General features: G+C 54.6%; 1 protein-coding gene and 1 long non-coding RNA gene across 4 annotated transcripts in view; one reads left to right on the top strand and one right to left on the bottom strand.

Annotated features, from left to right (window-relative positions):
* Positions 1 to 23,861, top strand: part of DNAH17 (dynein axonemal heavy chain 17) — a 106,438-nt gene that overhangs the window by 66,657 nt on the left and 15,920 nt on the right. For both annotated transcript variants that reach the window (XM_066237599.1, XM_066237597.1), the window contains exons 49-70: positions 456 to 603; positions 978 to 1,069; positions 2,448 to 2,609; positions 3,865 to 4,029; positions 4,198 to 4,389; positions 5,765 to 6,031; positions 7,259 to 7,420; positions 9,128 to 9,361; positions 9,949 to 10,113; positions 12,377 to 12,472; positions 12,620 to 12,837; positions 14,841 to 15,048; positions 15,284 to 15,399; positions 16,873 to 17,065; positions 17,346 to 17,581; positions 18,142 to 18,264; positions 20,370 to 20,574; positions 21,135 to 21,299; positions 21,514 to 21,654; positions 21,771 to 21,941; positions 22,717 to 22,839; positions 23,474 to 23,667. In XM_066237599.1, the coding sequence (XP_066093696.1) occupies positions 456 to 603; positions 978 to 1,069; positions 2,448 to 2,609; positions 3,865 to 4,029; positions 4,198 to 4,389; positions 5,765 to 6,031; positions 7,259 to 7,420; positions 9,128 to 9,361; positions 9,949 to 10,113; positions 12,377 to 12,472; positions 12,620 to 12,837; positions 14,841 to 15,048; positions 15,284 to 15,399; positions 16,873 to 17,065; positions 17,346 to 17,581; positions 18,142 to 18,264; positions 20,370 to 20,574; positions 21,135 to 21,299; positions 21,514 to 21,654; positions 21,771 to 21,941; positions 22,717 to 22,839; positions 23,474 to 23,667 (3,776 nt within the window). The remainder of the gene's footprint in view (positions 1 to 455; positions 604 to 977; positions 1,070 to 2,447; positions 2,610 to 3,864; positions 4,030 to 4,197; positions 4,390 to 5,764; positions 6,032 to 7,258; positions 7,421 to 9,127; positions 9,362 to 9,948; positions 10,114 to 12,376; positions 12,473 to 12,619; positions 12,838 to 14,840; positions 15,049 to 15,283; positions 15,400 to 16,872; positions 17,066 to 17,345; positions 17,582 to 18,141; positions 18,265 to 20,369; positions 20,575 to 21,134; positions 21,300 to 21,513; positions 21,655 to 21,770; positions 21,942 to 22,716; positions 22,840 to 23,473; positions 23,668 to 23,861) is intronic.
* On the bottom strand, positions 15,043 to 17,365 carry LOC136309463 (uncharacterized). 2 transcript variants are annotated; one of them, XR_010726272.1, is made up of 4 exons: positions 17,132 to 17,365; positions 16,857 to 17,045; positions 15,673 to 15,850; positions 15,043 to 15,307 (listed from the first exon to the last, which is right to left on the bottom strand). It is a non-coding gene; the product is annotated as an uncharacterized lncRNA (long non-coding RNA). The 2 variants fall into 2 exon arrangements; XR_010726271.1 differs by having other exon boundaries at positions 15,673 to 17,045.

Below are 23,861 nucleotides of genomic sequence, written 5' to 3'. Positions count from 1 at the left end.
GGACTTCTCAGAGCATCCCAGGGGCAGGGGCAGGGGTGTCAGAAGGTCGGCCAGCTGGGCCCTGGGATCCCAGGGACGAAGCTGGCAGATTTAGTCAATGAAAATACAGGTGCCCTGTCAAATCTGCATTTCAGATGAACAACAAATATTTGTTCAGCATAACAGGTCCTTCCCTACCCAGGAAGGGTCGCCTCTCCGAATTCTCTGAACAGACAGAGACCGGGAATATGAATCCAGGTCTGGGAGCTGAGACATGCTTTTGCCTCCACCAAACTTTTTCTTGAGCACAGGAAGTGAATTTGGCTGTTTCAGATACAATCAATATTTAATGATTAAATATTGGCCCCGCCCACAGATATTGGGCGATTAGAATAGGCCCTGCTCTCCGGGAGGGCGGCCTGGCCACAAGTTGGTCTTCAAGAGCTGCTGACATGGGGTTGTGGTTGTTCTGGCAGCGACACTTTTGCGTGTTTGCTGTGAGCTTCCCAGGCCAGGAGGCCCTAATGACCATCTACAGCACCATCCTGTCCCAGCACCTGGCCTATCGCTCAGCCCCCATGGTAGTTCAGAGGATGACCAGCCAGCTGGTGGCCTCGGCCCTGGGTAAGCTGGCCAACCTCACCCCGTCTCTTGTTGGTAAAACCTACTGCTTTATGGGGCTGATAGCTGCTTCCCATGCTCCCCTGGTAGATATTTTATTTAAACATTTCAATCAATATTGTTTAGATAAAACTGTGTTTCGACAGGAGATGTTGTGGAATCCAATTGCTTGAGGGGGAGCAGCGGGTGGAAATTCAGTATGCAGAAATGATTTACACATCACTGGGGCAGCAAACTTCCTTCCTGGTCAGCCTTGCTGATTTCCTACTTAAATTGTCACCAGCTCATTGTCCATTTGCTTTAGAAACTATACTGTAAGCCATGTACTTCCTGAGGCCATTAAGAGTGCCTAATCGATGTCTTTTTTCTTGTAACAGCCCTGCATCAGAAAGTCACAACAACATTTCTTCCCACCGCCATTAGGTTTCATTATGTCTTCAACCTCCGGGACCTCTCCAATATTTTCCAGGTACTGCTCTTAGCTCTGCATCAAGCTACCCTCTGGCCAAGTCCCTGGTCCTTTGGTGCTCTCCTTCTCAGCTGATGCAAGTGAGGATGACAGTGAGGGTGATGGTGCTTCTGCTGATGTGATGATGGTGATGATGGGAGTGTTAGTGATGATAATGGTGATGATGATGATGGTGGTGGTGTTGATGGTGATGGTGATGGTGACAATGATAATGGTGATGATAATGACAATGATGGTGACGATGATAACAGTGATGATGTTCCCTCTAATTTTTTTTTTTTTTTTTTTACAGAGACAGAGAGAGTCAGAGAGAGGGATAGACAGATAACAGGGACAGACAGACAGGAATGGAGAGATGAGAAGAATCAATCATTAGTTTTTCATTGCGCGTTGCAACACCTTAGTTGTTCATTTATTGCTTTCTCATATGTGCCTTGACTGCGGGCCTTCAGCAGACCGAGTAACCCCTTGCTGGAGCCAGCGACCTTGGGCTCAAGCTGGTGAGCTTTGCTCAAACCAGATGAGCCCATGCTCAAGCTGGCGACCTCGGGGTCTGGAACCTGGGTCTTCTGCATCCCAGTCCGACGCTCTATCCACTGTGCCACCGCCTGGTCAGGCGTTCCCTCTAATTTATTGTTTAGTCTGAACCAGGCACTGGGTTCAGCCACTTATACCCCCATTTTTTCTCATCCAAACATGTGATGCTCTTACATTTTCCGGGAGAGACTGAGGCTCAAGGAGGCTAAGTGATGCCCATTGCCTCCCACTTCAAGGGTCAGCTCCAAGGTCATGTTCTCAAGAGGCCCCTCCTCATCCCCACACATTCAATCTTGATCCCCCTGTCTGTGTCATTCATAACACATCAGTGTGTAGTTTACCTTGTTTGCTTGGTTATATCTCCTACCCAAACGCAAATCCGCAGAGGCAGGGTCTGTCTTGTCATCACCATGTCCCCAGAGCCTAGGAGAGACCCTTGCCCGGGTCACTAGGTTAGTAAACGCCAAGCCAGAGCTGAGCCCAGGCAGGCTGGCTGCAGAGGCAGGACTTGTGACCTCTGCTCTGAGGCCCTCGATGGGCTGGTTCCCCCACGATTAGCGTCTCTTGCCCCTTCTTCATCCACTCCATGAGAGGGTGAAGTCCTTAACCTGGTATGGTGAGGAGAGTGCCCCCCGTCTCTCTGGCCACACACCCTCCAGCATCTGGGGTGTAGATGGACGGGGCAACCAGTGGCTGCCTTGGCCCCAAGAAGACATTGCACCAGCAGCTGAGTGGCTCTCTCCCTGGGGAAGCGACCACTTTCCTGCTCCACCTATGCATCGCCCTCGGCTGGCTTGCCTCCCGACACAGCTGAAGACGCTGACCTCCCATGTCTGGGCAGGGGCTCTTGTTCTCCACAGCTGAGGTCTTGAGAACCCCACTTGACTTTGTCCGCATCTGGCTGCATGAAGCAGAAAGAGTGTATGGAGACAAAATGGTTGATGGAAAAGACCAGGAAACGTTGCACCGGGTCACCATAGCATCCACCAAGAAATTCTTTGATGTAAGTCCAGCCTCAGGCCCCGCTGCTGAGCCAGACATGCTCCAATTGAGCAGGGCACCTGAGGCTGATGATAACCCTGACCCTCTTAGAAAGGCCCTCGGGTGGGGATGGGAAGGCCCATGTCGGGTTCCACGAAATGACTCTGACATGTGCATCTGTGTGAGAAGGAAGTAACCCCTCAGGAGAGGGAGTGACACCCTCCCTCCATGCACCAGGGATGAAGAAGTAGGAGAACGCCTGCTGGGGCCCACGCGCTCCGCTGCAGTCCCTGGGTGTCCTTGGCGGAGCCCTGCTGGGGCCCACGCGCTCTGCCGCAGTCCCTGGGTGTTCTTGGCAGACTCCTGCTGGGGCCCACGCGCTCCACTGCAGTCCCTGGGTGTCCTTGGCGGAGCCCTGCTGGGGCCCACGTGCTCCGCTGCAGTCCCTGGGTGTCCTTGGCGGAGCCCTGCTGGGGCCCACGTGCTCCGCTGCAGTCCCTGGGTGTCCTTGGCGGACTCCTGCTGGGGCCCACGTGCTCCGCCGCAGTCCCCGGGTGTCCTTGGCGGACTCCTGCTGGGGCCCACGTGCTCTGCCGCAGTCCCTGGGTGTCCTGCTGGGGCCCACGTGCTCCGCCGCAGTCCCCGGGTGTCCTTGGCGGACTCCTGCTGGGGCCCACGCGCTCCGCCGCAGTCCCCGGGTGTCCTTGGTGGACTCCTGCTGGGGCCCACGTGCTCTGCCGCAGTCCCTGGGTGTCCTGCTGGGGCCCACGTGCTCCGCCGCAGTCCCTGGATGTCCTTGGCAGAGCCCTGCTGGGGCCCACGCACTCTGCCGCAGTCCCTGGGTGTTCTTGGCGGACTCCTGCTGGGGCCCACGCGCTCCGCTGCAGTCCCCTGGGTGTCCTTGGAGGAGCCCTGCTGGGGCCCACGCGCTCTGCCGCAGTCCCTGGGTGTTCTTGGCGGACTCCTGCTGGGGCCCACGTGCTCCGCTGCAGTCCCTGGGTGTCCTTGGCGGGCTCATTTTTGAGGGGGCCATCAGTGGATTCCTTCTGTGATGGAGACAGGCCGTCCCCTAGGGGATTTTGCCAGCTCTCTGTAAGGCTCCTGGAGACATTGATTTGGGTGCCTGTATCCTTGGCCTGGTCTCCTGAGGCAGCATAGCAAGGTGCTAGGGCACCAATGTCCACAGTGTGTCATAGCCTGTCCACGGTGTGTCCACAGCCTATCCATGATGTGTCCACAGAGGCAAATGACAAGAGTATCTCATCTCTTATCTGTAGGAACTTGGTGAGGAGCTTTTATTTGCCAAACCAAATATCTTCAGCCACTTTGCGCAAGGGATCGGCGACCCCAAATACTTCCCAGTGACGGATGTGGCTCATCTGAACAAGCTCCTGGTGGACATCCTGGACAGTTACAATGAGGTCAACGCAGTCATGAACTTGGTGCGTGGTGCTCGAGCTGACAGCAGGAATGCCTTGATGGCACCCCCACCCTCACCCCGGGGCTGCACAAATGTTGATGCTGCTGGGGGAAGGGTGAGGCTCCGTGCCCTGCTGGGGACAGCCAGTGCACCCAAGGTGAGACACTGGGGGGGTGTTTGGCCCCTGCAGGTGCTGTTTGAAGATGCAGTGGCGCATATCTGCAGGATCAATCGCATCCTGGAGTCACCCCGGGGGAATGCCCTGTTGGTGGGCGTGGGCGGCAGCGGTAAGCAGAGCCTCTCACGCCTGGCCGCCTACATCAGCGCGCTGGATGTATTCCAGATCACCCTCAAGAAGGGTTATGGGATTCCAGACCTCAAGGTGAGACTGAGATGGCGTGGGGGGAAATGCTCACTGCCACCACCACCACCACCATCACCCCCTACCCCCCCCCGTTCCCCCACCCCCATTTCCAGCCTAGAGGGTCTGTCTGTCACCAGCAGGGGCTGCATCTTAGAAAGTAAAGGTCAGGGACTTCTAGGCAGGTGCTCACACCCAGGGACGGTAGACTGGAGTCTGTAAAATCAATGCAAACAATAGCAGCCAAGGGATTTGCTTGTTGGCCCTGGACACTGGACTGGCCTCCAGACAGAGTCATTCAAAACCGTTCCTCAGAGTCTAACTATGTGCTTGGCATTCTGAATGGCCACTTTTTGAATTAATGAAATAAACATTAGTGTCCTCATGATTTGCATCCCCAAGACACTCCACTGAAGCTTTGTATTGATTTCTTTTTCCCGAAAATTTGGTCTCTCGGGGAGCTGCTTGTCCAGAATGAACCGTCACACTACCTCTGATGAGAACGAAGTTGATTTGGCCACATTGCATAGCACGTCTCTCTGCCTCAGCGCTGGGGCTGTCTCTGCAGGCCAGGATGATGCCAGGCCCGGGGGCCCTCCCCACCTCACACAGCCTAGCAGTCTTGGCCAGGTGGCTTCTGTGGGATGAGTCTGGAGCCCTACCCAAGCTCAGCGCCCTGGTCTCAGAGGGCAAGGGTGCTCTGCGGGCAGAGGTCTAAGGAAGGAGGACGGGGACAGTGAGCTCCTTTATTCTCAGCCCTGCTGTCTCTGGCACTGCCAACTGGGCCGTGCCAGGGACAGCAGCCTCTGCATAAGCATCTGCCTTCCAATTGTCATTGTCCCCAGTGGAGCAGTGGAATCTACTCCTTCTATCAAGGGACTAGCCAACTGTATTGCTGAGTTCTCTCCATTGAAGTTGCTAGTTGGTTCACCTGATCGTATTGACTTATTTTCCTGATTGTGTCATACTCATCTCCATCCTTTTGAAAATGTTGCTCCCTTCCATGTCCTGTCTCTGTGGACCTGACTGTGCAGGGACCTCACACAGTGGAGTCATGCAGCCCTTGTCCTCTGCAGGCTGGCTTATTTCACACAGCACCATGTTCTCCAGGTCCACCATGGGTCAGAACTGGCTTTGTTGCCAGGGCTCAATGGCATCCCACACAGGGTGTCCTGTGCATCCCTGGGTGGATGCTGGGTTGTTCCCATCTTGGGCTGTTGTGAAAGGCGCTGCTGGGACACAGCTGACCTCTGCCTATGGTTTTGCACCTCCCTCTATGGACTTTGCACAGTTCTTAAGCTGTTGATTGGGTGGCTTCCCAGGGGGCTGCAGGGACGCTTCCAAACAAGCGTCTTATTGGTAAGGATGCGTGGCATGTCCTCCTCTGTGACTGCAGGTTGACCTGAGCACTCAGTACATAAAGTCAGCCGTGAAGAACATCCCCTCTGTGTTCCTGATGACAGACTCCCAGGTGGCCGAGGAGCAGTTTCTGGTGCTGATCAATGACCTGCTGGCCTCGGGGGAGATCCCGGGGCTGTTCACTGATGAGGAGTTGGAGAACATTATTTCCTCCATGCGGCCGCAAGTGAAGTCCATGGGCATGACCGACACTCGGGAAATGTGCTGGAAGTTCTTCATTGAAAAAGTCCGCAGGCAGCTTAAGGTATCGTCTCCATCTTTGCTGGATCCTAGGGGCCCAGCTCCGTGCCTCATAGCCTTGTAGGAATTGGTCGGGTCTTTAGTCTGTGTACAGAAGAAGGCTGGCCCCTCCCAGGAGGTAGAAATCTGTTAGGAGAGGACAGACAGGTGGGGCTGCCGGATGGATGGGGGCCATTAAATGTATCTCATGGCCACAAGAGGTGTTTTATATACACACAAAGACACAGCAATTTTATTTATTTTTTTTTAGTGATAGGAGGGGAGGCAGAGACAGACTCCTGCATGCGCCCTGACTGGGATCCACCTGGCATGCCACTAGGGGGCGATGCTCTGCCCATCTAGGAACCTTGCTCCATTGCAACAGGAGCACCTGAGGCAGAAGCCATGAAGCCATCCCCAGTGCTTGGGGCAACTCATTCTAATTGAGCCATGGCTGCAGGAGGAGAGAAGGGAGAGAGAGAGAGAGAGAGAGAGAGAGAGAGAGAGAGAAGAAGAAGAAGAAGAAGAGGAGGAGGAGGAGGAGGAGGAGGAGGAGGAGGAGGAGGAGGAGGAGGAGAAAGGGGGAGGGATGGAGAAGCAGATGGGTGCTTCTCTTGTGTGCCCTGACCAGGAATCAAACCTGGGAATTCCACACACTGGGCCGATGCTCTACTGCTGAGCCAAGCGGCCAGAACTCACAAATACAACGTTAAATAGATCAGTATACCTTGACCTTCAACATTCCCTCTTAGGGGAAGCAGGCTGAATGAGAGTGAGGCTTCCATGAGAAGGAAGTTCCCAGTCCTGCAGAAAGGCCGAGCCCTGGGGAGTCCCAGCCTATCTGAGGGTTAGCCACGGTTCTGGAGAGTCTGGAGGAGGCTCTGTGTCTCTGGAGGCCAGACCTGCTAATATGAGTATGGCCTCTTGGGCCTCATCTGCCCAGCATGGATGTCCATTGCCCACCCATTTTTCACCCAGACTTCTTTATCCTCCTTTGCGAATATCACTCAGGGGGGCTTGGGGCTGACCCCTGTACCCTGACATTGCTAGGGAGCATCGGGAAGTCAGCTGAGTGTGTGTCTGTTGTGGAGCAGTGGCCACGCTTCACACTGGAAGCAGAATGTACTCCCTGCACACTCAGAGCTGAGCCCACGCAGAGGACCCTCTCTCTAGAGGAGCTTCCTGCATGGTGGCGTGCTTGGCCTCAGCTCTGCCAGCCCCCATGAGCGGCTCCTCTGTGCCCCGCACTCAGGTGATCCTATGTTTCTCCCCTGTGGGCTCTGTCCTGCGTGTCCGGGCAAGAAAATTCCCTGCTGTGGTCAACTGCACAGCCATCGACTGGTTCCATGAATGGCCAGAAGACGCCCTGGTGTCTGTCAGCGCCCGCTTCCTGGAGGAAACTGAGGGGATTCAGGTGAGTCACTGGGGCCCGGCTTCCTCTGCCGTGTCTGTGCCAATGGTCACTGGAGACAGGGATCCTGGACATCTACCTCCAGGGCTGGGATTAGGGTAAGGTAAGGGAGGCACCCGCCTTGGGCACATTTAAGGGGGCCCCAAGAACCTCAGTAATCAAGATCAGTGATGTTCTAATGCAATATTTTTTTAAATCAACATTAACACTAAAACATTTACAGTGAACAAAATTGTAAACCAAGACAGGGTTGCCGTTTGCTGGTTTCTTGGCCCTACGTTCCTGTATGGCTATGCCCTGCAAGGCCGGTCCAGGAGGGCCGACACCGATGTGCTGACAGGTTGGGTGACTCAGGCTTCACACACTGGCCCTGTCTGGAGTGGATCAGAGAGCCTGTGTTCACTGTGATAAGTGACACGAGGCACACACTTTCCTTTTGCCTTGGGCTCCAGCGTGGCTCTGCCTCCCCTTGACCGGCCCTTCTCATAAGGAGTATGTGGGGAGATGTGAGTAGTCCCCTTATACAGCGCCTTTCTTGTATTTATTTTTAAAGAAAGGAGAAAGGGACAGAGAAAGTGGGGGTGTGGGGAGCGGGAAGCATCAAGTTGTAGTAGTTGCTTCTTGTATGTACCTTGGCTGGGCAAGCCCAGGGCTCCGAGCCAGTGACCCAGCACTCCAGGCCAACGCTGTGCCCACCGCGCCCCACAGGCCAGGCTGCCGCTCCCTTATTCAAAGGCGGTGCCCATGTTCCCTGCCACCCTTATGCCCTGACCAGGCTGATGTGAACACTGGGTAGCCCCAGAACTAACCACACTTTGTTATCAGGTTTTGAACACATATTTGGTTATTTTGTAGGATAAAAGGAACCTGAAATGACCTTTTACCCAAGTGTTTAAAGATGGGTGAAATCCCCTATGTGCCACCTTCGCAGTGTTCCCTTGCAGGATAGGCCACCCCAGGAATGCTGCAGCCAAACAATGTTTCACTCCGGGGATAGACATGGGTTTCCAGCCTCCAGGACGGGCCTTCTGGGATCAGGGAAGGGCCCCGCCGCTGGCACCAGCAAGGGCACAGAGTATATGCCAAAGAAACATGATGGATGACGCATTTCCAAATTAACCTGAATGAAAGTTAATGTCACTTGGTCAATTCTTGGGGTAGAGCTCCCACTGCCTGTCTTCGGGCAGTGGGGACAGATGCGGGTAGTGGGAGATGTGACCCTGGTGTGGACAGAGGACAGAGGAAGCTTGCAGAGGAGTTACTAACACCCTAGGGCCCCGCACAGGAAGCGTACAATGAGTGCTTGCTGAATGACCTGGGCTCTCTGAACACAGTGGCAGGCCCTGTGCTGTGGCAGGGGTGCAGGGGTGTGAGCGCGTGTGACACAGAGAGACAGCAGCAATAAGCTCTGCTGTGACCACACTGAGCTCAGCCCTTGGGGTGCAATGTCACCAGTGCCCACAGCTGCCCCTGGAGACATTGCTGTCTCGAGTCTCATTTGACAGTGAAACCGCTGGGATTGGGAAAGGGGCTGTGTCTCATCCAGGCCCTCCCCACCAGAGAGTAAGGAAAGCCCCACCCTGCTGGTTCGCTGTGGCCAGCAGCCTCTTCTACCCTGGGCCCTTCTGAGAGGGTGGCCAGAGCCCCCTACAGGAATGTGGTCACGCCCAGCAGGGAATGGGGAATGAAGGGTCCAGCTTGCTTTTGCAGCCAGAAGTCAAGACCTCCATCAGCCTGTTCATGGCCTATGTGCACACCACTGTCAACGAGATGTCCAAGGTGTATCTGGCCATCGAGAGGCGCTACAACTACACCACGCCCAAAACCTTCCTGGAGCAGATTAAACTCTACCAGAACCTGCTGGCCAAGAAGAGAATGGAGCTGGTGGCCAAGATCGAGAGACTGGAAAATGGCCTCATGAAGCTGCAAAGCACGGCTTCTCAGGTAGGAGGGGCAGCAGGGACCAGGGTGGGGATGGGAGTGCAGGGAGCCAGCCTAGCAGGCCACTTCTTTTTCTTACGTGTACCTTCCAGGCCATCCCTGGGACAATGCTCCCAGGCAAGGATGGTCATAACAGCCAAGCAACCTCTTTGTGGTAGAAATCATCAAGAAGGGGGAGAATACCCCATCCTCTCCCTTCCTGTTTACCAGGACATGCTCCTGCCCCTGCCCGGCCAGGCCTGGGGCCTCACGCATGCTTGCTCCCCAGGGAGTGTTTTACCCCTGGCTTCCCCTCACTGCTGACCCGCAGCCTCACCAAACTCCCTGATGGCTAGCTCCCTGAGCAATGGGAATGTGTCTGACCCTTGTGACCCCGTGTATGCAGTAGGTGCTTAATAAACACTTACTTTAGAGAAGTTGAAAAGGTACATCGAAATGAGTCCCAGGGAGTCCTAAGCAACTGACAGGCCCGCAAATCTGCCAGTCTGTGGCTGCCATGGCCACTGGCCCCCCCGGGTGGAGGGCAGCATGCAAGGCGGTGCTGAGCTTGTCCATCCCCTGGTCCCCTGGTGTGTCCCCCTCCCCCAAAGGTGGATGATTTAAAAGCCAAGCTGGCAATTCAGGAGGCGGAGCTCAAGCAGAAGAACGAGAACACGGATAAGCTGATCCACGTGGTGGGTGTGGAGACTGAGAAGGTCAGCAAAGAGAAGGCCATTGCTGATGAGGAGGAGATCAAGGTGGAGGTCATCAACAAGGTGGGCAGGTGCTTGGCTTTCCAGAAGTGGCAGCACATGTCTGTAGAAACTGTTTCTTATTTATAGATACCAGGCTTCCACGGAGATCTGTCTGCTTGGCACTCAAAGGCCTAGAGGGGTTCATCCTGCCCCAAAGAGTAAATGCATGCATGACTTGAGTGTGTGCATGACAATGCATGACTGTGTGCATGACTGAGTGTGTGCATGACTGTGTGTGTGACTGAGTGTGTGCATGACTGTGTGCATGACTGTGTGCGTGACTGTGTGCGTGACTGTGTGCGTGACTGAGTGTGTGCGTGACTGTGTGCGTGACTGTGTGCGTGACTGTGTGCGTGACTGAGTGTGTGCGTGACTGTGTGCGTGACTGTGTGCGTGACTGAGTGTGTGCGTGACTGTGTGCGTGACTGAGTGTGTGCGTGACTGTGTGCGTGACTGTGTGCATGACTGAGTGTGTGCGTGACTGTGTGCGTGACTGTGTGCATGACTGAGTGTGTGCGTGACTGTGTGCGTGACTGTGTGCATGACTGTGTGCGTGACTGTGTGCATGACTGTGTGCGTGACTGTGTGCATGACTGAGTGTGTGCGTGACTGTGTGCGTGACTGTGTGCATGACTGAGTGTGTGCGTGACTGTGTGCGTGACTGTGTGCATGACTGAGTGTGTGCGTGACTGTGTGCGTGACTGTGTGCATGACTGTGTGCGTGACTGTGTGCATGACTGAGTGTGTGCGTGACTGTGTGCGTGACTGTGTGCATGACTGTGTGCGTGACTGTGTGCATGACTGAGTGTGTGCGTGACTGTGTGCGTGACTGTGTGCGTGACTGAGTGTGTGCATGACTGTGTGCGTGACTAAGTGTGTGCGTGACTGTGTGCGTGACTGAGTGCGTGACTGAGTGTGTGCGTGACTGTGTGCGTGACTGTGTGCGTGACTGTGTGCGTGACTGAGTGTGTGCGTGACTGTGTGCGTGACTGAGTGTGTGCGTGACTGTGTGTGTGACTGTGTGCATGACTGTGTGCATGACTGTGTGCGTGACTGAGTGTGTGCCTGACTGTGTGCGTGACTGTGTGCGTGACTGAGTGTGTGCGTGACTGAGTGTGTGCGTGACTGTGTGCGTGACTGAGTGTGTGCGACTGTGTGCGTGACTGTGTGCGTGACTGAGTGTGTGCGTGACTGTGTGCGTGACTGTGTGCGTGACTGAGTGTGTGCGTGACTGTGTGCGTGACTGAGTGTGTGCATGACTGTGTGCATGACTGTGTGCGTGACTGTGTGCGTGACTGAGTGTGTGCATGACTGTGTGCATGACTGTGTGCGTGACTGAGTGTGTGCGTGACTGTGTGCGTGACTGAGTGTGTGCGTGACTGTGTGCGTGACTGTGTGCGTGACTGAGTGTGTGCGTGACTGTGTGCGTGACTGAGTGTGTGCATGACTGTGTGCATGACTGTGTGCGTGACTGTGTGCGTGACTGAGTGTGTGCATGACTGTGTGCGTGACTGTGTGCGTGACTGAGTGTGTGCGTGACTGTGTGCGTGACTGAGTGTGTGCGACTGTGTGCGTGACTGTGTGCATGACTGAGTGTGTGCATGACTGTGTGCGTGACTGAGTGTGTGCATGACTGTGTGCGTGACTGTGTGCGTGACTGAGTGTGTGCGTGACTATGTGCGTGACTGTGTGCGTGACTGTGTGCGTGACTGAGTGTGTGCGTGACTGTGTGCGTGACTGTGTGCGTGACTGAGTGTGTGCGTGACTGTGTGCGTGACTGAGTGTGTGCGTGACTGTGTGCGTGACTGAGTGTGTGCATGACAGTGCATGACTGTGAATGACTGAGTGTATGAATGAATAAATGAATGACTGATTGTGTGCACGATGGAAAACACTCTCATTTTCTTACAGGGAGGATGAGCTGTACCTCTGAAATGTCCCCAGAGACAATAAGGTCTATAGCCAGGGTTGGTCTGCACGGCCCCAGGCTCCCCTTCAGCCTAGAAACTGGAGCCAATGGGAGGAACAGCTCGCATTCCTGAACCTAAGTCTGCCCTGGCTGGCTCATTGCAACCCACGTATTTAGGGGCAAGAACCAAGGAGGCAGGGAGGACAAGGGTGGCCTCCAGGCAGTGACTCAATGAGCATGAAGGGGAGCATGCAGAGGGCTCCCCACCTCACCGCCTCCTTACTCCCTGCAGCCCCTGCCCAGCGCCCCCCTTACACACACTGTCCAGACAAGACCCCCACCCTGCACTGATCTTTCCTGTCTGGTACCTTCCAGAATGTCACCGAGAAACAAAAGGCTTGTGAAACGGACCTGGCCAAGGCAGAGCCAGCCCTGCTAGCCGCACAGGAAGCTCTTGACACTCTGAATAAGGTAAGAGAAGAAAAGGAGACATGAGGAGCCTGGCCTGAGTGAAGAGGCAAGGCCATGGCCGTCAGTTCACTCGCAGTGGGTTCCCTGGGACCATCACCAGGGGCCTCCAGGTCTCCCCTTTAGGTCGGCTCCGTCTGTCATTTGTAGAACAACCTGACAGAGCTGAAGTCCTTCGGATCCCCCCCGGACGCCGTGGTCAATGTCACAGCCGCTGTCATGATTCTGACTGCGCCCGGGGGCAAGATCCCCAAGGACAAGAGCTGGAAGGCGGCAAAGATCATGATGGGCAAAGTGGACACCTTCCTAGAGTCCTTGAAGAAGTATGACAAGGAGCACATCCCCGAGGCCTGCCTGAAGGCCTTCAAGTGAGTCGGACTCGGTCGACCCGGAGGTCTCAGCACAGTTCTTGGTCCTGTCGGGAGCCTGACATACATCCAAGCACTGCGAGGTCCTGGAATCTTCTCCCACTCACTGGGGCTGGGGCAGGGTCCTGGGCTGGAGAGTAAGGTGGGAACCCCACACACAGTGGGTGGTGGCCCGGGCAAATCTGGCTGCCCCTGTAAGTACACCTCGTCTGGAGGGACACACTCGACCTGGCTGGCAGTGCTGCCTCTGGGTGGGGGGCTTGAAAAGGGAGTACGGGGGAGGGGCCTCCAGGTTTTACCCATAAATTCCAATGCACTGCTACTCACGAGGTTCTGCACTTGTAAGAACTCCAGACACTGCCATCTGCCTCTCGTGTGGCCCCTGCCTGGGCACCCCTCAGCAGCTCGGCCTCAGGGGCTGCTTGACCACGACAGAGGGGCACACCCATGGCCCCAGTGACCCCAGGGGAGACCCCAACATCTCCCAGCTCCCATGTGTTGAGGAAGAGACCTGAACAATTGAAAAGTGCTTGATAAACAAAATAGTTTAAAGTATCAGAGAAAAGGCAGCAGAGACCCTGCAGCCCACGCCCAGGGGCGGCCACTGCCAACCAGCAGGGAATTTTAGTCCTTTTTCTAAAGTTTTGTGTTTTTCCCCCCAAAGTCAAAGTAATACTATGTATATGCAATTATTTGTTCTGCTTTTATTATTATTGTTTTTCTACTTAACATTGTTGGGGGGAAATCACTTTCCCTGTGTTAAAACAGGGAAATGTCATTTTTAACAGCTGTATAATCTTGCCACTGTCCTCACACCACAGGGGATTCAGGCTGTCTCCATTTCTGCCACCGTAGAATGTGGCCCCATGACAGGCTTCCCCTGACCACCGCTGCCCACACTGTCCGGTGTGTACACAGCCACACACACCAGCCTAAACAAGCGTGCACTGCGCCAGAGGGGGAGGGGACAGCCGCTGCAGTCAAAATCATATTCTCACATGTCAATCATAATTTGAATTATCCGTAGAATATTTTTGGCAAGTAGTTCTGTTGATGATGCTTAAGGATGTGTGTTTTTTTTAAGTACTAGTTTCTGGAGTGTCTATCCTGCACTTGTTGGCATCTCTCTTGGTCTCTGTGGTAAGGTAACTCCCACATCATCATGCCTTTTAAGCTGTAGCTGCATGGCGATCCTGGGACACTGGGCGCAAAGCTGGGGACGCAACACGGTCAGGTAGGGAGTGAGGTGGCTCCAGGGGGCACCTGGCTCCGTGTGAACCCCAGCTCTGCCCCTCCTGAGCTGTGTCATCCCAAGAGGGAGAGTCAGCATCCCTAGGCCTGTTTCCCCAGGCAGTGGTTGGCAAACTCATTAGTCAACAGAGCCAAGTATCAACAGTACAACAATTGAAATTTCTTTTGAGAGCCAAATTGTTTAAACTTAAACTATATAGGTAGGTACATTCCTTATCGAGGTAGCACCCGCACGTGGTATTTTGTGGAAGAGCCACACTCAAGGGGTCAAAGAGCAGCATGTGGCTTGCGAGCCACAGTTTGCCGACCAGGGCCCCAGGTAAGACACATGCAGGGCAAGGGTCAGCTCCAGGAGCTGATGTTTGGGAAGATGACACACAGCCCCCTGGTACTAGCACTGCCTGTCGGTGGTACTTTAGGCAAGTGGCTGACCCCTCTGAAGCCTAGTGGCGCTGTCAGAGAACAACAATGAGAATGGCTGTGTCAGAGCAAGAACAGAGGACAAAGTCCTGCCTGCCTGCCTTCCTGCATCTGGGACATGAGCCTTAAGTCACCGCCCTCCAGGTCCCTTCATATCCCAAATCACACTCCAGAGTCCAGAAGTCTACGTTTTGTTTTCCTTCTCCTTCCTCTCACTACTGTCTGTTGTGGTCAGCAGCCAGTCACACCCCCTGTGGAGCCTAGGCTGGAGCAGACTGGCGTTGGGCCTGCGTCCTGTGGACCCTAGGCCAGCGCCCCTGTTCCCTCTCCAGGCCCTACCAAGGCAACCCGACATTTGATCCTGAGTTCATCCGATCCAAGTCCACAGCGGCCGCAGGCCTGTGCTCCTGGTGCATTAACATTGTGCGCTTCTACGAGGTCTACTGCGATGTGGCCCCCAAGAGGCAGGCACTGGAGGAGGCCAATGCAGAGCTGGCCGAGGCCCAGGACAAGCTCTCCCGGATCAAAAACAAGATTGCCGTGAGTGCTCACGCAAGCCCTGGTCCAGCAAGCAAGGCCACTACTGCTTCCACAGGTGGACAGTCCATACCTCCTTTGGAAAGGGGCTGCCACAGCAGCTGTCATGAATTATTCAGCAGCGGGAGGCAGAGCACACATGGGCAGATGCACACACAAGGCCGCCCTGCTCCTTGCCCAGCTCTCATAGGGTGCTGCTGCCCTCAACCACTTCAGGATCTTCCCGTCATTTTTCCAGGAACTCAACGCCAACCTGAGCAACCTAACGTCGGCATTTGAAAAGGCAACGGCTGAGAAAATCAAGTGCCAGCAGGAGGCTGATGCCACTAACAGGGTGATCTCACTGGCCAACAGGTAGCTCCTGAACCCCACAGGCCGCCCTTCCTGTCCTTTAGACCCCCTGAAAGGAACGAGCCCACCAAATGGCCTTTGGAGGAAGAGGTATAAGCCCAAGGGGAGGCAGCAATGTCCCAGCTTTCACTCTCTGAGCACATAGCCATGAGGACAAACAGAAAGACTAATTACTGACCCAAGTCCCCACCTCCCAGAGCTGGTCACACTTCCATGGTTGAGCCCCTGTGCATTCCATGACCTCCCACAGTGCAGAATCCCAGGTGCCCGACTTACCTAGGTGCCTGCTCAGGCAGAATTCGGTTCCATCCCAGTCACCTGTACCATAGAGTTGGGTGCAGGCTTGCAGGGTCCTCTCATACTGTGTCATGTGTCCAATGCACAAGGACTCTAGAGCTGTCCCATGGGACATGACGTGAGCCACATATGTTATTTAAAATGTCCTATTTGCCACCTTAAAACAGTACAGAGAAACAGATGAAATTGCTTTTGGTAATATATTTAACCCCAAACCTGATCAACATAAGAACAACCAATGAAACATTTATACGCTTGTTTTAACTCCCAAGTCCTTGAAACCCCTTACGTGTTTACCTCATGCCACCTCAGCTCAGACTGCCACGTTTGGGGTGCTGGCCAGCCCAGGTTCACGGCTGCCCTCATGGACAGCATGGCTGTAGAGCGGTCTTCTCATATTTTCCCAAGTGAGCTTGGGAGCCTGGCATAAGCAGTAGACAGAGACTGTCCTAGGCCATGGCTCTGGCTGTATTTTCTCCTCCCCTGCAGTTGGGGACCTCTGGGTGATCATTGTCAGTGTGACATGGGGACCTGGGAGATCCTCGGGCTGCAGGAGACTGGCCCCAGATTGTGGGGTCATCACCTTGCTGTGGGTCATCAGGAAGTAGGGCTACTTGGATGACACTCAGGACAGACCCCAGTGGGCCAAATCAGACAAGCTGTACTTCCAACAAATTAGTGTCAATGATCCAGGACACGTGGTGTGCCAGTGTGGGCTAGGGGGACCAATCCTAGAGCTGGTGGCCCAAGAGGCAGGAGGCACACCTAGAGTCCCCGCGGTACACAGGGCCAGGTGCCCTCTGCTGCTGCATTGTCCTGTGGCCATGTGGCTGTCACCCAGACTTCCTGCTAGCCAGAGTGTGTGCTCAGTGGTGTCCAGGGAGCAACTCCAGCACACGGGTGAAGTGGTCACAATGTCAGTAGCTGTGGCATCAACGCAGATGGCCTGGGGGAGGTGCCTGTCTCCAGAAAGCATTAGTTCTGCTTCCCTAAAGCATTTGTTTTCCCAAAATTTCCCCCCAAGCATTTTCATTGTTGAACCACTGAACAGAGTAAGCATGTGAGGGTTCACAGAGGTTGGCGGTGGGGGCACATCTGCCTTGCTCCACTTGTCCAATCCTCTTGTTCACCAGACACATGGTCCCTTCTTTGACCCCACTGACCTTGGTCCCCTTCCAGGCTGGTGGGAGGACTAGCGTCTGAAAACATCCGCTGGGCTGAGTCAGTGGAGAACTTTAAGCTCCAAGGGGTCACCCTGTGCGGGGATGTCCTGCTGATCTCTGCCTTCGTCTCCTATGTGGGCTACTTCACCAAGAAGCACCGAAACGAGCTGATGGAGAAGTTTTGGGTCCCTTATATAAACAAGTTAAAGGTAAGTGGCTCACCACTTCGGAAATGTGGGGAAGTCCCCACAGGGCAGGCCCAGGCCAAATCTCACCTTTGATTCTCAGACCGACACTCCGGCCATTTGAGGTCAAGGCTGTGGCCTGGGGTGGCCAATGCTGACATCCATCAGGGGATGGGAGTGGCTCTCTCCTCGCAGTGGCCAGCTCACCCACTGTCCAACAGCAGAACCCCGTCACTGGACGGCCATTTCCCCAGAGCAATAAGGCCACGTCACCCCTTGCTGAGAAAGCGCTTTCCCTTGGCAGGTCCCCATCCCCATCACGGATGGTCTGGACCCATTGACCCTGCTGACCGATGATGCAGACGTGGCCACTTGGAACAACCAGGGGCTCCCCAGTGATCGCATGTCCACAGAGAACGCCACCATCTTGTGCAACACAGAGCGGTGGCCCCTCATTGTGGACGCCCAGCTGCAAGGAATTAAGTGGATCAAAAACAAATATGGGAGCGAGCTAAAAGCCATCCGCCTGGGACAGAAGAGGTGCCCGCCACACTCATGTGGGTGGGGGATGCTGGCCAGGCTGGGACATGCATCCCACCCAGGTGGTTCATACTTCTTAAACCGATGGGTGGATCTTTCGAATACAAATACTGGCCCTGGGAATGACACCAAGATTAAAGAATTAAACTTGGGGCTCTGCCCCCCCATTACCTGTGGTTCCTGCAAGGAGGGGGTACTGACCTGGGCTCCCAGCCCAGGTTGACTCCAACCTAGCTGTTTGCTGACCAGAAGGCTGTAGGCAGGTCATTGTCTCATCTTGTCTCTCGTGTGGTTTATTTCGACACCAATGCGGAACAGTGGGCATAATAAAGGCCACCCTGTGTGTCATCCAGGTGCATGGGGGAGGTCGTTGGCAGGTGTGAAACTTTGCCTGGGCAGTCCCGCAGGGCAGTTCACACAGGAGCCTTGAGCGCCCCTCAGGGAAGGACAGGTATTTGGAGGTGCACAGGCTGCTGGACCTCGGGCACCTGTCCTGGGGCATGTAAGGGTGCCACCCTTGGCCCCTCTGTCACTCAGCATCACCCACACTGTGCTTCCAGCTACCTGGACATTATTGAGCAGGCCATTTCAGAAGGGGACACCTTGCTCATTGAGAACATTGGCGAAACCGTGGATCCTGTGCTGGACCCGCTCCTGGGCAGGAACACGATTAAAAAGGGAAAGTGAGTTTCCAGGTCTTCTCTACGGTCTAAGCCACGTGAGCCCCCTGGGGTGGGGTTCATTGTGGGAGACTTCCTTAGCTTCCCTGGTGGGCAGCAGGGGCCTCCCTGAAGTGCTGCCAGCTGTGAAGGACCCCAACTCAGCGGGGAGAAAGGAGAGAGTGGGGCCCCACCCCAGTCGGGGAGATCAACACCATTTTATCAGTGACGACCTCCGTGGTCAGGTTTTTCTGTTTTTATGCATTTTGCAGATCTGGAACATAATTTAATTTTTTTAAAATTCAGGTTGTTTGTATCTTTCTTTTTATTTATTTTTATTTTTATTTTTTTACAGAGGCAGAGAGAGAGAGAGAGGGACAGACAGGAACAGAGAGAGATGAGAAGCATCAATTATTAGTTTTTCATTGCACATTGCAACACCTTAGTTGTTCATTGATTGCTTTCTCATATGTGCCTTGACTGTGGGCCTTCAGCAGACTGAGTAACCCCTTGCTGGAGCCAGCGACCTTGGGTCCAAGCTGGTGAGTCCTGCTCAAACCAGATGAGCCTGCACTCAAGCTGGTGACCTCAGGGTCTCGAACCTGGGTCCTCCCGCATCCCAGTCTGATGCTCTATCCACTGCGCCACCGCCTGGTCAGGCTGTATCTTTCACTTTAAAATTATTTTAACGTGTACAGTTCAGTGACATCTAGTGTGTTCTCAGCATTGTGCAGCCACCAGCTCTATCTCATTCCAGAACATTTCCATCACCCCAGAAAGAAACCCCATCCCATAGGGCAGTCACTCTGTCCCCTCCCCCAGCCCCAGGCAGCCCCCACCCTGCTCTCTGTGTCCACAAATTTGCCTGCTCTGGATACTTCAATGCACATCAATGGAATCACACACCATGTAGCCTCTCGTGTCTGGCTTCTTTCACTCAGAGTCATGCTTTCCAGGTGCACCCATTGTGACAGGTGTTCAGCTTCAGTACCGCATTTTGATTCTCCAAGCACTGGTGGATACACTGAGCTTGTAGTTACCTTTCTAATATAGAGAAATTAAACCAACAAAAAAAGTGAGACTTTCAGAGTTGATGTGAGCCACTGTTAAATGTGGGGGTGCATGCAGAAGCGGCCAGTAAACATGCTGATGTCTGGACTTTGCGAAGGTCCTGGCAGGTATATTGATGCCCACAGAGTGATGTTAGGTCCCCAAAAGTGAGCTTGACCAGAAAGAGGGGAGCATCATGGGGAGCCAGAGAGAGGTGGCCCCCACAGAGAGTCAGCAGACCTGGCTCAACGCTGGCAGCTCCCAGAGTGTGCTGGTGACCTGCATTGGGACGCAGGTGTCTTTCTCATGTAAGGGCTCTGGGGTGTAGCCCAGGCCCAGTATTTCTGTGGAGGCTCCCAGAGCCAGTTGAGTGAACACCGTTGTAAAGATCAAAACAAATCAGCCTGACCAGGCGGTGGTGCAGTGGAGCAGGGGTCCCCAAACTTTTTGCACAGGGGACCAGTTCACTGTCCCTCAGACGTTGGAGGGCTGCCACATACAGTGCTCCTTTCACTGACCACAAATGAAAGAGGTGCCCCTTCCGGAAGTGCGACGGAGGGCCGGATAAATGGCCTCAGGGGGCCGCATGCGGCCCGCGGGCCATAGTTTGGGGACCCCTGGATAGAGTGTCGGACTGGGATGCAGAGGACCCAGGTTCGAGACCCCGAGGTCGCCAGCTTGAGTGTGGGCTCATCTGGTTTGAGCAAAAGCTCACCAGCTTGGACCCAAGGTCGCTGGCTCGAGCAAGGGGTTACTTGGTCTGCTGTAGCCCCCAGTCAAGGCACATATGAGAAAGCAATCAATGAACAACTAAGGTCTTGCAACGAAAAACTGATGATTGATGCTTCTCATCTCTCTCCATTCCTGTCTGTCTGTCCCTATCTATATGGAAGGACCAGTCACAGGTCAGAGAGGAGGACTGAACAAGGAATGTCACAGTCCCTTCGCAGTGATAGGGACAGGCAGGATCGAGGCGGCAGCTTGGGTGGGGACAGCCACCAGGCTGGTGTGGAAAGTGGTCTGTGTCTGTGTTGCTGTCACCAGGAGCGCCTCTAACCCCTTCCTGCACTGATCACCAGGTTCATTAAGATCGGTGACAAAGAGGTGGAGTACCACCCCCAGTTCCGCCTCATCCTACACACCAAGTACTTCAACCCTCACTACAAGCCTGAGATGCAGGCGCAGTGCACCTTGATCAACTTCCTGGTCACCAGGGATGGTCTCGAGGACCAACTGTTGGCTGCTGTGGTGGCCAAAGAGCGTCCAGATTTAGAGCAGCTGAAGGTACGAGGGCCTGGTGTCGGCCACAGGTGGCCCAGAGCTGGCTGGCTCAAAGACAGAAATGGGGACAGGCCACCATGAGGTTCCCTGGCTCTCGGCTTCTCTGGGCAAGTACCTTGGCTTGTCACACTGAATTGTTTTTGTCATACAACAGAAGTCATCCTTCCCCAGCTGCTCCCACGTAAAATTCTCAATCAAAGGATGGCTTCAGTGAAAGACCAGGAGTCACAGTGGGGCCCAGACAGCCTAAAGACCTACCTGCTGCCCCACAAGATTGGCCTTGTGCCAGCCCGAGCACTGGTCAATCACACACATGGCTCAGAGGCATCCTGGGCCCCACAGTTCTCCCCTGGTCCCTGAGCCTTTGCCACACCGTGGGCAATGACAGGCAGCTGCAGGGACCGGGGCAGGCACTGCCCTGCTTATGGCTTCCGCTCTGGCTGGCTTCCATTCAGGCTCACTGTTGTCTCGTCTGAGTCAGGGCCATGGGCCAGGGTCAGACTGTGGAGGCAGAACTGGACCCACCACTGGCCCCCCTCCCCCGGACTCTGCCCCTCCTGCAGGCAAACCTCACCAAGTCTCAAAATGAATTTAAGATCGTCCTTAAAGAGCTGGAGGACACTCTGCTGGCCCGTCTGTCGGCTGCCTCAGGGAACTTCCTGGGAGACACAGCCCTGGTGGAGAATCTGGAGACCACCAAGCACACGGCCTGCGAGATTGAGGAGAAGGTAGACAGTCCCCAGGGCCACAGCATGTGGGGGCAGCGGGGGCGGTAGCGGCACTGACGAGGGGCAAAGGCCCCCAGCACCCAGGCTGTCTGCTGCAAGCTCCCGGGACAGCTTCCAAGGGGCCAAGAGCTTCAGACAGGGTGGCAGGGGACCATCTGCTTGCCAGTGTTGCCCACCAGCTGGTTTCACTCCGGCCCCTTTTGCTTGTTTTCAGGTACAAGAGGCAAAAATCACAGAAGTTAAAATTAATGAGGCGAGAGAGAACTACCGGCCGGCGGCAGAGAGAGCATCCCTGCTGTACTTCATCCTGAACGACCTGAATAAGATCAACCCCATCTACCAGTTCTCCCTCAAGGTGCGGCTGCACTGGCGCACTCTGGGCCACCTCAGAGGGCAGCTGATGGGGGTGCAGGAACCCGCCAGGGAGGGCTCGCAGCCCTGCAAGTCTCCAGCTCCACACTCCGTTCCCAGGCCTTCAACGTGGTCTTTGAAAAAGCCATCCTAAAGACCGCCCCCGCTGATGAGGTCAAACAGAGAGTGATCAACCTCACGGATGAGATCACCTATTCCGTCTACATGTACACGGCCCGTGGGCTCTTCGAGCGAGACAAACTCATCTTCCTGGCACAAGTTACGTTTCAGGTAAAGCACTCAAAGCGTGGTCCACTGGCGGCAGCCACGGTGCCCGGCAGCTAATGGGTGGGAAGCGGCTGCTCACGGGCACAGGGCTTCCCTTTGTGATGAGTTCTAGACCTAGACAGGGGTGATGGCTGCACAGCAATGTCAATGTGCTAAATGCCACTGGATGCTCCACTTTAATCGGATGGAAGTAGTAGATTTTGTTATGTTAATTTAAATTTTTTAAAAAATTAGAAAAAATAAGGTGGCCTGACAAGGTGGTGGTGCAATGGATAGGGCATTGGACTGGGATGCAGAGGACCCAGGTTCAAAACCCCAAGGTTGCGGACTTGAGTGCAGCATCACTGGCTTAAGCATGGGATCATAGACGTGACCCCATGGTCGCTGGCTTGAAGCCCAATGTCACTGGCTTGAGCCCAAGGTCGCTGGCTTGAGCAAGGGGTCACTCGCTCTGCTGTAACCCCTGGTCCAGGCACCTTGATATCATAAATCAATATTGATTTATATGATAAATCAATCAATGAACAACTAAAGTGCCACAACAAAGAACTGATGCTTCTTCTCATCTCTCTCCCTGTCTGTCCCTATCTGTCCCTCTCTCTGTATCTCTCTGTCACAAAATATAAAAATATATGACTTTTAAAACCAAGGTGAAACAAAGTTTTGCTCCAACTGAAAGGTGCAAGACAGTGCTTGCCCCGTAGGCATTGGCTGGGGGTTCCTCTCTGCCCCCCTGCAGTGATGGCTAGGGCGCTGAGCAGCCCCCTTTTTCCCATAGGTCTTGTCCATGAAGAAAGAGCTGAACCCAGTTGAGCTGGACTTCCTCTTGCGGTTCCCCTTCAAGGCCGGGGTCATGTCGCCTGTGGACTTCCTGCAGAATCAAGGATGGGGCGGCATCAAGGTTGGTGGTCAGGTGTGAGCAGGGTCCTCGTTCCCTGCCAGTCACAAGGCATATGGGCCATGACATTCAGTAAACCCGAGGCCTCAGAGGACAGGCCAAGAGTGAGGGGCTGCCCGCCTGCCTTCCTATCCAAACAGAACACAGCAACATTCCTTGGTCCGTGCATATGTCCCCACATACCACATGCTGAGCCACAGCCAGCCAGGCGAGTCCAAGGGTCATCCCCTCCCCCCAAAGCTCCCCTACCTCCAGTTTCCAAGAAAATGCAAAATGTCAAGGTTATTCCTCAGATTCCTGAGCACACACACTTGGGCCCTCAATGTCTCTGTTCAAAAAGACCTGAAGAAGGTAGTACCCTGCAGGAGACTGACCCCTATTCCAGAACCTGACCCTCATTCCAGAACCCTCTGGAGAAACAGCAAGAGTCATGTCCTGGATTAGAGGCCTCCTCCCAGGTTCCCGCCAGATTCCCGCCACTTCCCAGGGTCAACCTCCTGGCTCTTGGTTTTAGTAACAGGCCATAGTCATCCTTGTCCCAGAGCCCGGGCTCCTCCTAAGGGACTTTGCATTGCAGGGGTGAGGATGGGGGGAAAGTGCCTCTGTAAGGAAAGCAGGAGGGGTCATCTGCCTCCAGGCCCTCTCGGAAATGGATGAGTTCAAAAACCTGGATAACGACATTGAAGGATCTGCCAAGAGGTGGAAAAAGCTTGTGGAGTCGGAAGCCCCAGAAAAGGAGATCTTCCCGAAGGAGTGGAAAAACAAGACAGCGTTGCAGAAGCTGTGCATGGTGCGCTGCATGCGGCCTGACCGCATGACCTATGCGGTCAAGTGAGTGTCTGGCTAAACGGGGGCATCAGGGGACGCTGCCCCACCACCCTGGGCTAACGGCCACGGCGGGGCTCTGAGGACTCCACTCCACACAGGGGAATGGGGCCCGGAGGAGCCAAAGGCTGCCTATGCTGGGGACAGAGGCAGGACCCTCTCTGTCCACCTGACTCCATTTCTGAGTCCTGAGCTCTCAG

Source organism: Saccopteryx bilineata, chromosome 6 (assembly GCF_036850765.1).
Source record: "Saccopteryx bilineata isolate mSacBil1 chromosome 6, mSacBil1_pri_phased_curated, whole genome shotgun sequence".
NCBI lineage: Eukaryota > Metazoa > Chordata > Mammalia > Chiroptera > Emballonuridae > Saccopteryx > Saccopteryx bilineata.
The sequence above is the reverse complement of the archived record's forward strand: the minus strand, read 5'-3'. Positions and strand labels throughout refer to the sequence as shown.